General features: G+C 39.5%; 1 protein-coding gene across 2 annotated transcripts in view; it reads right to left on the bottom strand.

Annotated features, from left to right (window-relative positions):
* Positions 1–1307: 1307 nt before the first annotated feature.
* The window catches only part of LOC120565120 (very low-density lipoprotein receptor-like), a 29838-nt gene continuing 15142 nt past the window's right edge, over positions 1308–16003 (bottom strand). The window contains exons 6-13 of one of the 2 annotated variants that reach the window (XM_039810533.1): positions 14662–14833; positions 9634–9849; positions 8403–8521; positions 7943–8082; positions 6031–6172; positions 5651–5848; positions 4478–4729; positions 1308–2741 (exon numbers count right to left, since the gene is read on the bottom strand). In XM_039810533.1, coding sequence (XP_039666467.1) covers positions 2728–2741; positions 4478–4729; positions 5651–5848; positions 6031–6172; positions 7943–8082; positions 8403–8521; positions 9634–9849; positions 14662–14833 — 1253 coding nt within the window. In that variant the 3' untranslated portion in view covers positions 1308–2727. The remainder of the gene's footprint in view (positions 2742–4477; positions 4730–5650; positions 5849–6030; positions 6173–7942; positions 8083–8402; positions 8522–9633; positions 9850–14661; positions 14834–16003) is intronic. The other variant, XM_039810534.1, reaches the window with a different exon arrangement.

Genomic DNA, 16003 nt, shown 5'->3' with positions numbered 1-16003 from the left:
TAATGTAGTTGTACGCAGATATAAGGACACTTTTAAGTGTTAATTAATGTCATTCATTTATCAGCAATTATAACTTCTCTATGAAGACATATTTAAAGGTGCCCTGCCACACGTATTTCATTACTTTGTGGTAATGTCTGAAGTTCTACCATGGACTCTGTAACATTTTTTGTGGAAAAAAATGCCTTGGTTACCTTGTTTCAAGCCATTCTAGCGTGGTATAGAAAGCCTCCAGGAAGACTCAGCTCGATTTCTGCCAGTTCTCATTAATATTCAACAAGCTAAGTTGTTTGAATCTGATTGGCTAACAGCTAGCCAATGAGAGCCTGACTGTCAGAATCCTTTACCCAGTCCAACTGGGAAGGCTAATGAATAGTAATGAGCTCAGGCAATATGACGTCAGACTGACCAGTTTTTGTAATTGGCCTGATTTCTCCGCTTATTTCTTTTCAGTGGCTAGAGCTGCCAGAGGAGGTAGCAGTTCATTTTCACATTCACAACATAACACAAACACATATGGAGCTAACATATTTCAAAAAATGCAAGTAAAAACGGTTTTGTATGGCAGGGCACCTTTAATATTATAACCGTTTTACTATATAGGGGCACTTTTCTTTTTTAAAATCTTTATTTATCCAGATAAGTTGATTGAGAACAATTTCTCATTTGCAACGACTTGTCACATTCACACAGTTAAACATTCATACCTGGAAGCTGCCCAGTACAACCACAGTCTGATCTGCTGGCCACTGAGCAGCTCCAATGGAGTGGTTGGGGTTAAGGGCCTTCCTCAAGGGCACCTCAGTGGTGGTAATGAGGGAGGGACAAGCGCTGTTCTTTCACTTTCCCCACCCAGATTTTATCCTGTTGGTCTGGGGATTGAACCGGCGACCTCCTGGTCGCAAGCTAGCTTCCTAGGCCACCACTGCACTGACTTGAAGTAAAGGGTTGCTACAGTTTAAATTTTATTTGTATCTTATACTTACCATTTGTTCCTATTGTCTCTTTGACATCATAAAAGAACAGAAAACTGAGTAGGATTCATTCTTTTTATTGCAATCTTTCCTGATTTCTTTTAAGGGTTAACTGTGATTAATCAAAGACAAGTCTCTGCAGTAAAAACTGATAAAGATCCAGATTGTTTTTGGTTTGTTTGTGTACTCATTATGCACCACCTTTAGCATTCAGATACTCCTTACGTTCACAGTGTTTAATCAACTACTGATTTCTGTTTCTGTCAATGTGACGCACTGAGATTATTCACGGGCAGGACAGAGAGGACTTAACATATACCAAGGACCATAATATATGTAGGAAAACTAAAATTACTTTATTTGATTCATATACAGCATTTTACAGTTTTTATCCATGGTGCAAATGGCTGTAATGCTGCCCAAAAATAAATAAAACACATCCTTAAAAATAAATACCAACACACACAACTCCGCAGATGGGGCACACTTACAGAATGATCGCTCAATTGCTGCCGATGGATTTATAATCAGTCCAACAGACTTATATTTTCTTTGAGACTCAAATAACACAAAAGAACAAAGCAGGTCAATTAACCAAACACTCCATACAACACTAACCAGGCCCTGTGCACAAAACCAAACCTCCAGGAGACATTTCACAAAACAAAACACACTCCTCCCCATTGCAGCACCAGATCATTTTTTCCAACATTCAAAGATTTTTGCAGCATTTCCTCTTACTGAAGAAGCCAAAAAACAGTAGTTTAGTATTCAGTAAAAAGTGTGCGTGTTAACAGGAAGGACATCTGTACCTTATAGTTGACTTGATTTTTTTTCTTCTTTTCTGGGTGAGCTAGAGGTCGCCCCGTTGATTTGTGTCAGTTTTTTTTGTCACATTATTCATAATATTTCTGTTGGATGTTGTAAAGTAAAAACCCTCCATAATATTGCAAAAGTATAGTTTTGATTGCATAAGATGAAATAAACGTTGAGTGAGAAAGTGCAACAATAAAATAAAAATCTACAGTAGAACGGCAACTAACAATTATTTGCTATTAAACAATTGATCTGTAAAATCTCCAAAAATAGTGAAAAATGTCTCCCAATTGATTGATGTTGTCTGATCAACAGTCTGAACCCCAAATATATATTTAGTTTACTGTCACAAAGAGAAAACAAATGCCGAAGATGGAACCAGCAAATGTTCAATGCTTTGACTTAAATAATCTATAATCAATTATCAAAATAGTCACTCATTCATTTTCTTTCGAACGACTAAGCGATTAATGAACTAATTGTTTCAGATATAATCTAAACAGATCACATTTCCACTGATCTACAGTTGTAACATAACTGGTAAATCGCAGAGGAAAATGCTTCACATAAAGGGTTTGAAAAATAAGGCAAAATATACAAGTTCATCCTTGCTGATATTCAAAGCACAAAAAATTTGATGTAGGTTTGTTCAATAGAATATAAGCAAACATCATCATCGTTAACAAAGATGAATTCTGAAACCACAAGAGCTGAAAGTAACAATTCTTCAAAACAGAAGTTACTGTTCCAAAGTCTGTTCCTCATCTAAACTCTGATATTTACCACCGGGTCATTTCTCTTAAACTGCACACGGAGTTGGGACAAGACGACAGGTTTGTTGTTGTCTGTCAGCCCTGAGGTCACTGCGGGGGTTGAGACAGCACCAGGCAGCTGGCCATCTGTGTTGCACCGTCGTCATTCACCGTCCAAGTCCAGCTTAAGCAGAGTTTCCTGGCGGCAGAGAGAACATGCGTCAAGAGTTGACACACTGCACCACAATAAGCCTTTAACCTGATGGGAGCCGGTCAAGTTGTGTTTATTTTTAAAAGGTGGAACACAGTTAGTGCATCTCCTAATGTTTTCCCCCTTCCTCCTCTCCTGTCAAAAGCTTCCAACACTAGAAAAAGGCAGGAAATGTGGTGAGAGGAAGAGAGGAACAGTAGGGGTCACTGGCTGCAGTAATGTATTCTAACTGGCTCTACTGAAGTGACTTCACGCCAGAAACACAGCCATTTTTAGCCATAATATCAAGAGCCTTTGGGCAATTATTTGCTGCATCGCCATGAAGTTTTTAAGACATTCATGGTCCACAGAGGACGAATCCCACTGAGAGGTGAATTTTTTACTGAAATATCTTGACAACTTTTGGATGGACTGCAATGTATGATTTGTTATCATTACCTCTAGTGCCACTCTGTTAAATACTTCAACATCTATTAGATGGATTGGCACACAATTTTGTACAGCTTCACAGTGCTGATAGCGTGGCTGCAGACTCTTGCGTCTTGCTTTCTACAAGTTTGGGTTTGAAAAACTAATTTCATTTAATTTCTGGTATGTTTGGTGGTGATTTGGAGAAGTATGTCTAGAGTTATCTTTGCCTGACTGATTAGTTACCGTTTGCAGAACCTGCAATACTACAGCTCCTCCTCGGCTTCACACCACTGCTGAACTTTGGGTTTTCTGGCGAAGTGACAAAGATTCTGAGAAATGTTTATCATAACAAAATTCTTCACAAACAGGCTATTTTAATTAGCGAGAAATAAAAAACACCACCGACTGCAAACAGTTGCAACCGTTTTGTGTAATCCACGTCATGTTTAAAAATTTTAAGAATTATTCTTAGCACAATGAAGTAGCCCGACCGGAAACATGTCTGGACGAGCATGACTTCCTGAGAAGGAAAAACCTGTGGATCCTGGGACTTCAGGAGCAGTAGCTTTTCTTCAACACTGGGGCAGAAAAAATGGCCATAACATCAGTTCTTATATCACAGAAGGATAAAAACAACAAACTTTCTGCCTCCAGATTGAGATGGCACTGTTTTTTACAAAGATGGGACAGACTGTTCTTTCAATGATATTGTTTAAAAAGTTCCTTAAGACAATCATAATTTGTTATAATGAACATAATTTGTGTCAATGTTCAAAAGCTATAAATTCTCTGACTTTCATGACCATAATTTTAAGCGTTTCCCTCAGAATGATTCTTTTTTTTTCGTTTTATGGCCCCTAAAAAAAATGTAATATTATACCAGACAGGACGGCGATGCTGGTATTGTTTTCACCTTAGGAGTGTGTCATTATGACAAAATGTGGTCCTGGAGACACCTACTGTAGCAGGAGTTACCAAAGAAGTGGTTTGGAGTACTTTGTCATGTGTTCATATTTATGTCTGTCTGTCTGCACACAGATTTTGTCACTGCAATAGCGTCGCCATTGTGCATAATGCAGTCACCAAACTTTACAGGTGTGTAGTTGAGATCAAAATGAAGGCCGAGTTGGGTTGATCCGAGCAAGGGAAGTAGGAAAGGATAGGATGTAGGGAAGGGGGCCCCCCTCCACGTTACTCCCCTGGCCCATGTATGTATGTATGTATGTATGTATGTATGTATGTATGTATGTATGTATGTATGTGTATATATATATATATATATATATATATATATATATCTCAAGTATACACATGTGCAGCTGAATGAATGGCATCTCCTCTCTGAAGGTGAATGAAGGCGCCTGGTATCTGCTTTTTTTGTGTGTGTGCACAAACTTCTCTTGCCTTCACAAGGCATGTGTTTGGAGCCATGTGCGGCCCCTGGATGATGAGCGGGTCCTGGGACTCTTTAAGGGAGATGCTCTGCTCAGTGAGAGACCTGGATGGTCTGAACTCCTCTCGCCACCACCACAGAGCCATTCCCACCAGCAGCACACTAAGAAACACTGGGAGAAACATGCAAGAATCGAATCACTCTCTGGAGCCTCTGCAGACATGAGGGTATCTTCAGAAGTCAACTTTCTGCACAGCAACCCCCTCACCTCCTCTGATTGGACAAACAGCTGTTTTTATATTCTTAACTGTTTAACTGCTCTTTAATGTTTTATGTAAAGCACTTTGACATGCTTTGTTTCTGAAATGTGCTTTACAAATAAAGCTGCCTTGCCAATATTTGTAGAGTGATAAACTAGGTAAGTAAATATACATGTAGCTTGAAACCAAGGAGGTAATGATACACAAAAAAAGCCTTAAGAAACAGATTGGTCCCATTGGTCCCAAAAGTTCAAAATCACAAGATCTTTCGGTTTGTCTGTGGTCATGCTTGTAATGTAAATAAGCAAATGTGGCAACTTTCACAGCCATTGCAACACAAACACTGCTTTTGTTTCTTACAGCCTTTAGTAGTCTGTATAAACATATGCCTGAATTCTTAATAAATCTGCATGTGGAATCAATTGCTGAACAGCAATAACATGACCGTTGTGTTTATGACTCAGCGGGAGTGACCATGTTGATGATGTACGGTGACGTCACATTTATTTTCTCTATCTCACGGATGAAACATTTAAGTTACATCAAACTCATGCAGCTGGGACACTGTAACAAAGAGAATCCGAGGGACAAAATGAAATCAATGTTTATCTTTTACAATCAATATTTGATTAGGAGTCATTATTGTTACAGGAAATCTGTGCCAGTAACAAACTATGGAATTAAAGTCACAAAGATAATCCCATTACAAACTCTACCGTGACCCTACATTTGTTTTATTATATTTGTGTTGACTCTCACTGTTTGACAAGTATTATTTAGTAGTATTTATTATATTTAGCAATAGGGTGTTCCGTTAACAAAAGGTTTCTTACTGATAACAGAGAGGATTCCAGCAGACGTCGGGTCAGATAAAGTTGATGCAGGAACGGTGCGAGAAATGGCAGGAATTTCTTCAGATGTGTTTTGTCCTTTTTCTGGAGGAGTGCAGCTGAACTCTGGACTCTCAGACAGCAGGTCGACAGTACACTCGTGATGGCACAGTGTCCCAGTATGTCCACATACAGATGGACCTAAGAACGAGGTGAAGGTACATTCAGCTGAGAGAAACCAATGACTGCAAGGTGACTTTACCGCGGCTCAAAGGCCAGCAGCACAACGGAGTGTCCATCTTTCTCAATCTATACTTGAATGAACCCCTGACCATAACGTCTGAGACGTACAGTATGCGTTTAATTTTTTTGACTGCTCATACCGTTTGGTTGGAGAGCAGGTTGGAGGATGACCACACCACCCGGTGAGATGACGTTTGACAGCAGCACTTGGTGGTCACCACCGTTGTGTTTGTTGGCTCTGCAGATGGAGCGTGTCACTTCTTCACTCCAATATACAAAACCCTGAAGCAGAATGGACAGAATTAGCAGAACTGTTATTTCACGGCAAAAATCAGAGCAATTACTTATTCATGATCAGTTGAGGTTAAGGTTGAGTTAAAGGTGCCCTGTGGTAAACAGTTGTATATATATTTAGTGTTTCTCAGAGAAGATTGTCTATGTGGACACCTAAGTAGTCGTGTCTTACAAATACTTAGGTGTCTTCTCTGCTGGAAAACACACATTGACCATCTGTGTAATAGACTGCAGCAGAAATTATACTTTTTAAGGCGACTGAGACTGTATGGAGTAAGTAGCCAGATCATGCTCATGTTCTACCGGGCGATAACTTAGCATTATTAGATATGGAATCATAGCATGGTTTGGCAACTTAACAGTGCAGCTAAAAAGCAGGCTGGCTAGCACCCATAAGGTGAGGATAATAGGGAGGAAAGAATACAAGCCCATACAGAGCCTGTATGATCAAGCAATCAGAAAACAAGCCGAAAGAATCACTGCAGACTCACTACACCCTCTCTTCCCTGAATATGAACTTCTGCCATCAGGAAGAAGATTCCGTGTGCCAAGAGGTAAAACAAACAGACTAAAGTTATCGTTTACTCCAAATTCCGTCAAGCTGCTGAACTCCAGTAGTAAATCTTAGCCCAGCAGAGTAGGGTGCAGTAAATACACCAGCCCTTTTTGCACTTTAATTATTAGCCTACCGTTAATTCTCAGGATGTTGTGCTGTCATGTGTGTCCTCCTTTTGTGTCCTTGTGTCTTAGGACGCTCTGCTGATCTCACTTTATGTTGATTTTATCCTACTGTATTGTATTTTATTTTTTTAATTTGAGAATGTTTTTATGTTACATATTGTTTGTGTTGTGAAGCAACGGATGTGGCACTATGTCCAAGACAAATTTTGACCCAGGGACAATAAAGTGTATTCTATTCTATTCTATTCTCAACTAAATGCAGTGTCTTTCCTTGAGGCCAAAAAAACACGTTGAATCTGTCCTTCCTTGAAAGCCCATTTCTTTGATTATTGTGATTTTATTCTAGTTTTACCATTAAAAACTCAATCAGTGGAATAGTGTGAAACCCATTTTATTTGATAGACACGGCCAATCTTTGAGGTAAATGCAAGTTTAATTTACCATCACAACTGGTCGATTATACGCACAGGCCTCTTGCAATACACGTGTTTGCAGGAACGTAGAACACAAGATAGAAACAAAACACGGACCATTAAAATCATTGCTCCATACGTGCCACAGGTGCTCAAGAAATCCACTGTTAAGTTAGTAAAAAAAATTAACACCTCTCTCTCCCTCTACACAGAGAACAATAACAAGTTGAAAACATCTTTTATATCTTTTGGGTAGAGATGTGCACAGGTGGTATTCCCGATTTAACAGGCCAATAGCAACAGAAAAGTAGTAACTTTTAGACACTTAGCAGCAGTCAGACTCAGCAAGAAATTAACAGGGAACTTGTGCTGTCAATCATTGCACAACATCTAATCCTGAAATATCAGTTAGACAGGAAACCAAGTTTTATTTACCTTTTCCTGGGTGGGGTTTAATGGTTTGATGAAGTCTATTTTATGTTATGCGTTTGCCTATGTAAATTTTTTGTCTGTATGTATATGTATATATGTAATATATATATATATATATATATATATATATATATATATATATATTTTTTTTTAAAGCCTGTCCCAGAAAGCATTAGGTGACATGAACACACCAGTCCATCATAGGGCTGTGAAGTATTTTCATTTTTTTTACCTCAAACACAGCCAGTCCAAAAGGCCGATCCAAATATCCGTTCGACTCTACCACCGTCTTACGGTCACGGCCGTCTAGATTTACTCTGGAGATGCTTCTCATTCCCTGGTCAACCCAGTACAGCAGCTGACGAGGCATATCTAGGGAGAACAAAATAAATTACATGAAATGTGACTTGCACCATAAGCTGCAACATTGAGCAACACTGAGCTGTGATGGCCTCTGACTTTTGCTCAAAGTGCATACACACACACACACACACACACACACACACACACACACACACACACACACACACACACACACACACACACACAGTTCCTGTTTTTAAAAAGGGGAAGCTGAGGGGTTTTCATTTAACTTCTCTAAACAATGAATACAATATTTTAACATCTTCTGCAAGTTCAACAGAAATCCAAAACTCACTCTACCATTATCTCTATGAAATATCACAACATACCCAGAGAGAGCGCAACAGGGTAGAGTATTAAGGAAGTGACCAGAGCCGTCCTGTCCCGACCGTCCAAGCTAGCTCTCTCAATCTTTGAGGGGCGGCCAGACTGAGCCCAGAAGAGCAGCCTGAGAAAACAGAAGCATCAGAGCTTTTGGGATAAGATGCTTTCTTTCTTTCATTTATTTTACAGGAAAGTTAAAAGTAACATTAAGTTACAGTATAAACGGGCCTAACTCAGTTTAAAAACTGGTTTCCAGCAGGTTCCTGTTTTGCAGAAACATATAACATTACAGTACAGTACATAAGGGCATAAACATTTGTACAGGACATCTCCATAGACGAGACAAATACAGACAGCTAAAACAACAATACATCATGTTCTTCTGTAAGTTATTTCTTGCATCTGACTTTTTTATATGAAACACATTGTATTGCAACTTTTTCTATGAAATGTGATATAAAAGTTGTATTACTATTATCATTATTAAAGGATAGGTTTTTCTCCAAATTACCAGACACATTGTGCTTTAACACAAACAGACAAATAAAATGAATAAGCCAAACCCCAAACTAACCTAAACCCATGTGGCTGGACCTAAATGTATTTGAGTTGAGAACAAAAACTGCAACTATCTTTAGAATAGAATAGGCTAGACAAAATTTACTTGTGCAGCCTCTAAAACAATACTCACTTTCATATACACACTCACACAATAAATAAAATAAGAAAAATATAAAAAACATTATCAAGGCATCCAATATTGCCCATTGCATACAATCCCTATCTAGAAAGTGCAACTGTGCTGGCTGGGAGGGTGGGGGCATGATTGTTCAGTTCTGTGATGGCCTTGGGGATAAAACGGTTCTGCAACCTGGCTTTGTAAAAAGTAGAGCTACTGTTGCGCCTTTTATACTGTGCATCTGTGTTATGTTTCACAATGTACCATAATGTCCCTCCCTGGGTAAATACGTGCTTGAAAGAGTCTTACCACCTCTTACTGTAAGTGGTGTGTTAAATAATAAGAACCTGAGGAAAATCTTTTAAACAATTTATATATATATATATATATATATATATATATATATATATATATATATATATAATATATACACAAGCTATTTGATGATTATGATGCAACAAAAAGTAATCTTAGCTAAAGCTTTGAATAGTCCTGCTGACGCGAGTACACTGGACCTCCTTTATGATGCTGTTAACTGTGAATTAATCTTATCCTACCCTCGTAGAGGATCCAGAGCCACTGCAGAAGGTTTATCCAGTCCGGTGATAAGCCGACGCTGAGCCGAACCGTCTAGCAGGCCGACGTTAACAGAACCGCTCTCCATACTGGTCCAGTAGAGGAGATGGTGGACCCAGTCCACAGCCAGGCCTGACACTGAACCTTGAACTTTCAGCACCAACACTGAATCATGCAGCTTTCCATCCATGGAGATCCTGACAAACATCCAGGGGTAAAAGAAACACATCTAAACAATACGACAGTGTTTATTCAAAGCTCTGTTCTACCCAATCCATACAAACTCTGACTATGACAATGCATGGCTGCATCTTTCAATGGGCTCATTAATCTCTTCCTATTATGACTGAAAAACTATTATTTTTCTAGCCTTGCTAGTGGCTCAAGGGATGACTTTTCCTTTCCACTATGGAGTGAAATGCCTCAATAACTATTGATCTCCTGAATTTTAAATAATATTTGTTGGCCTTTATTTATTTATGTATAGGACAGGAGACGACATGAAAGGGGAGAGAGAGGGGGAATGACATGCAGCAAAGGGCCGCAGGTCAGAGTCGAACCCGGGCCCGCTGCGTCGAGGAGTAAACCTCTGTATATGGGCAACCACTCTACCAACTGAGCTATCCAGGCACCCGATCTCCTGACTTTTAATCTATCCCCATCATCAGGTTAAAAAAAACATGCTAGACTGAACATGGTGAGCATTATACCTGCTTAACACCAGGATGTTAGCACAGTCATTGTGAACAGATGCTCAAAGCACAACTGTGCCCAAGTATAGACTCATAGAGGCTCTAGCATGGCTCAAGTGTTTACCATCTCTAGTTAGGGGGTAGATAAATCATTGGCAAGCAAGGATCAACCTTTTTTTATTATCTAAAAGACAATCATTATAATCATTATCTGTATCTGTAACATACAATGACAGAGCTTGTTCTTTTACTAGAGGACTCTGTTGGTTAAAATGTTAAAAGACTTCAAGTTAAACTTCCATTCTGCAATCCAAGTCTGCAGATTCACATGGTAAAAATTATGTTTCACATGTGTAACACCAAGCAGAGAAACTGTTAGTAGGATTACCAACCACCCTTTAAAGGTACAATATGTAACATTTCTGCTTTAAAATGTCTAAAAATGACCATACCTATGTTATATATTTTTATGAGTTGTGTTCTTACACTATCCCAAATGTTTCCACCAAATGTCAAACCCAGAGAAATCTGTTATTTTATTTTCAGACACGCACGCGTTTCCTCTTAAGCCGGTCAGTGGCGTCATATAACCTTTCACCCTCCAGTTACTCTAACTTCCGTCAGAACACTGGCACCAAGATGATACGTTCAGGAGTAATTGTAAATCATGCAATGTCACAGAAAAAAAATACTTGTAACCGTAATACTGCTTTTTTTTTGGCCATAAAGCATCATTTTGTGATTAATTACATCCCACTTTTTATCACAGTAATACAACAGATACCTTATTTATTTTGAAAGTTCAATATCGACAAGTAGCTAACATTGATGCTAATGCTTTGTGGGTAACATTATGAGGTTACAACATCATTCAACACGCTTTAGTATGACTGTTTCGACCACAGTTAACAGGACTGGGCTAACCCACGAATAACTTCACTAGCAACGTTAACTGTATAGATAGACGATTAATCTAATGCTAATTTAGCCAGCTAGAACACCCCGGTCTGTCTGCCTCACTCCCCGGCCCAGAGACTCAGTCGAGGATGACAGCTGACAACTGCCCGGACATATAGCTAGCTAGCTATCGTTAGCCCCCAGTCAGCTATCAGCCAGCTACTTTTATTACAGCAACCCCCGGCCCAGAACTTATCTCCAGTGCCTGGTGCTTACGACGCTAACGGCAGTTTAATTAAACGTCGGGAAACGGACCATATCAGACCAGGCACCGAGTCACAACAGCGGCCATCCATAGAGTTAGCTACATCTCCGCAGCGCTACCGGTGTATGTGCTGAAAATCTCCTCCCTGCCAAATTTCTCCCCTCTTCTCGTTAAGCTGTCTTTACGGTTAGCTAAATTAACCTGACAAAAGGTGAGTTAAGCACCAAAACGAAAAGTTAAGATTACTGAAAAGTGAAGGAGAGATAGCTAATTCCGGGCATCTGGGAGATGTTCTGCTGCTGCACAACCGGCATCGAACGTCCTGGCTCGCTGTCGCGGAGATTCCCCCGACAATCCCCACCCACACCTGTCTCTCAGCCTCGTTTAGTAGCTAGCTAGCGTTACAACAAACCCCGTCCGCCCCGGTGTTGAAACGATCCAAAAGGTGACACTGATATGTGAAATATTTTGTGTTTTAGCTGCTGGCTACTGTTAGCTTGCTGGCTCACGAGCTAACTGGTCAGCTACAAATAAAAATCTAATCAAGAAAAACGTAATTATGTTGGGGAAACTGCAGCTATTTTATTAGAATGAATAAACGTAACGTGAATAAACTTGAATGGGTAAACTCGTCCGTGAACTGATGCATTCTAACTGTCAGCGAAGGTGTTTAACACTTAAAACTCCCATAATTCCACGCAACTTCCCAACGTCATCAAAAGTCCAGTTTTACCGTCCATTGTTTTGGTTGAGAGACCCCTAGTGGCAGAAAGTTACATATTGTACGTTTAAAGGTACAATATGTAACATTTCTGCTTTAAAATGTCTAAAAATGACCATACCTATGTTATATATTTTTATGAGTTGTGTTCTTACACTATCCCAAATGTTTCCACCAAATGTCAAACCCAGAGAAATCTGTTATTTTATTTTCAGACCGCGCCGCGTTTCCTTTTAGGCCCGTCGCGGTGCGTCACTATAACCTTTCACCCTCCAGTTACTCTAACTTCCGTCAGAACACTGGCACCAAGATGATACGTTCAGGAGTAATTGTAAATCATGCAATGTCACAGAAAAAAAATACTTGTAACCGTAATACTGCTTTTTTTTTGGCCATAAAGCATCATTTTGTGATTAATTACATCCCACTTTTTAATCACAGTAATACAACAGATACCTTATTTATTTTGAAAGTTCAATATCGACAAGTAGCTAACATTGATGCTAATGCTTTGTGGGTAACATTATGAGGTTACAACATCATTCAACACGCTTTAGTATGACTGTTTCGACCACAGTTAACAGGACTGGGCTAACCCACAAATAACTTCACTGCTAACGTTAACTGTATAGATAGATGATTAATCTAATGCTAATTTAGCCAGCTAGAACACCCCGGTCTGTCTGCCTCACTCCCCCGGCGCAGAGACTCAGTCGGGGATGACAGCTGACAACAGCCCCGGGACATATAGCTAGCTAGCTATCGTTAGCCCCCAGTCAGCTATCAGCCAGCTACTTTTATTACAGCAACCCCCCGGCCAGAACTTATCTCCAGTGCCTGGTGCTTACGACGCTAACGGCAGTTTAATTAAACGTCGGGAAACAGACCGTATCAGACCCAGCACTGAGTCACAACAGCGGCCATCCATAGAGTTAGCTACATCTCCGCAGCGCTACCGGTGTATGTGCTGAAAATCTCCTCCCTGCCAAATTTCTCCCCTCTTCGCGTTAAGCTGTCTTTACGGTTAGCTAAATTAACCTGACAAAAGGTGAGTTAAGCACCAAAACGAAAAGTTAAGATTACTGAAAAGTGAAGGAGAGATAGCTAATTCCGGGCATCTGGGAGATGTTCTGCTGCTGCACAACCGGCATCGAACGTCCTGGCTCGCTGTCGCGGAGATTCCCCCGACAAACCCCACCCACACCTGTCTCTCAGCCTCGTTTAGTAGCTAGCTAGCGTTACAACAAACCCCGTCCGCCCCGGTGTTGAAACGATCCAAAAGGTGACACTGAAATGTGAAATATTTTGTGTTTTAGCTGCTGGCTACTGTTAGCTTGCTGGCTCACGAGCTAACTGGTCAGCTACAAATAAAAATCTAATCAAGAAAAACGTAATTATGTTGGGGAAACTGCAGCTATTTTATTAGAATGAATAAACGTAACGTGAATAAACTTGAACGGGTAAACTCGTCCGTGAACTGATGCATTCTAACTGTCAGCGAAGGTGTTTAACACTTAAAACTCCCATAATTCCACGCAACTTCCCAACGTCATCAAAAGTCCAGTTTTACCGTCCATTGTTTTGGTTGAGAGACCCCTAGTGGCAGAAAGTTACATATTGTACGTTTAAATTCTTATCACTGAACAATTAGCAGCCACACATAAAGAGAACAATAAAGCACAAACCACCAGGAGTTTCTGTTTCTTTGTCAAGAAGTTTCTGTTTCTTTGTCTGTAAAAGCGTATGTGAAGGCTTTTACAGTATATCTCACTAGCATAGAAAAGGAGAGAATAATAGGAATAATAGAGGGAGGAAAATGATTGATTAACAATCAATTTAAATCTACCTATTGACCCTATTCTTTGGTCGGTTATCAAATTAAATTTAAATTTACGAGGCAGCTGAGGTGGTTGCCATCTTGTCTGTCTTGATCAGTCAGAAAGTATTCTTTCAATTCTTATTTCATTTGTGTACTGTATTTTTATTTGTATATTTATTATGTTAAGTATATGAATTTTACAAGTTATTCTGTCTTATTCTCTTTTTATAGTGCCTTTTTAACATATGGCCAGGAACAACAGACTCTGGCTTCTTCATATTTTTTTCCTGTTGATCAATGAGCACTGTCCCTGTTAAATTAACTAATAAAATTAATAAAAATGAGGAAAATGAAAATAAAAGTAAATAAATGTCCTCTGTGGTATTCTAGTCATGTCCAGCTATGAAAAGACCCCAGAAGCCATCTGCCTGGGGAAAGTTTGTGGGTGCCCCAGGAGGAGCTGGACAAAGATAGGGAGAAAAGGATGTCTGGATTATCTTGCTTATCCTGCTGCCACAGCGGCACAAATAAGTGGTGGAAAAGGGATGGATGGGGTTTTCCATTCAGATCACAGATTGTGCCTTTAACAGGAGTTACACAGCTCTACTCTGTTACCTGTATACGGAGCCTTTTCCTTGCTGGGCCCAGTACAGTGTTCGGTTAGAGGCCAAGGCCGCCACTGGTCCTGGTCCTGGTAAATGTGCAGCCGGTTCCCTGTACTCGGTGCCAGTGATGCTTCTCCAACACATTCCTTTAGAAGAGGTGAAAACCAGCTGAGCCTCATTCCCTGAAAGGACACATAAAAAAATGGTTGTTCTTGTGCATTTTAATCATAACTAAAGATGTTGTGAGCTCTTCTGAAATTCATGGTCTTGTTTGTGACATTTTTTGAATGCTAGTTCTCACGTGTATCAAACTTAGGGTTCCATAGGAATTAACAGGAATAAAATGAAAATATTTGCTCAGGCTGTATTTACCATGTCATATGCCAATAGAAACAAATTTATAATAACTTAAACATACATATCATAAGCAGACCTAATTTAAACCCTTGTCATAGAAATGAAAAAAAAAAAATTTCAGCTGAGTTGAACTTTAATTAAATGAGAACATTGTATTGAACTTTCATTGAACAACAAAAAAAAAACATTCCCTATGACCCACCACCAACCCTCCAAAAAAAAAATTATTTAAATGTGTTTTTTCTCCAAAATTCCCCAGTTTAATATTTATAGTTTAGTTTAGTTCATAGTCAATGTACCTATTGTAGATGGCGGTCAGCACGCCTCCGAGCAGACACTTTGCAACCTTAGGCATAAGACAATACATTTCATAAGACCTAACATCCTTTTGTAAATATTAAAGGAAAGGAAATATTACCCAATACCAACATGACTGTAATTTCTCTATTACAATGGAAAGGGCGTCACTCAATAGCAGATCACAATAGAAATCGTCCACTCCTGTGGACTATAGAGTCATGTTCAATAAATACGTCTCCAGTGGACGGATTTACATCCGCTAATGTGTTTGTACGGTCACATTCACTTACACAGTACACCAGTCAACGTTTATTCAGGTGGAACATGTCCTGAATGAGTGTACTTAGCAAACATTAGGTTTCAAACTTGAACAGACATGCCACTGATAAAATAAAAATATAAAACTATGTATTCTAGTGAGTTCTTACGCAAAAATCATGACTGCATGCATTTTTTAGTCGGGCTCGCAGCAGTGGGAAACCAACCCTTCACACCATGTGCTCTATTCATCTTGTTATGAGGGAAATTAGTGACACGTGTAATGAAATTAATTGAATGAAGGTTTCAATAATGTAAAAACTATATTGTTATTAAACAAGATGAACATTCTGCGCAGAGTAGTATAAGTGAATTAGGTGCTGTGGAAGTGCAGAGTCAGGTGATAGGGTGTACATTATATGTAGTCATTTGATTGG

The sequence above is a fragment of the Perca fluviatilis genome, chromosome 9 (assembly GCF_010015445.1).
Source record: "Perca fluviatilis chromosome 9, GENO_Pfluv_1.0, whole genome shotgun sequence".
Taxonomy (NCBI): Eukaryota; Metazoa; Chordata; class Actinopteri; order Perciformes; family Percidae; genus Perca; species Perca fluviatilis.
Note: the sequence above shows the minus strand (reverse complement) of the source record. Positions and strands in the feature narration are given on the sequence as shown.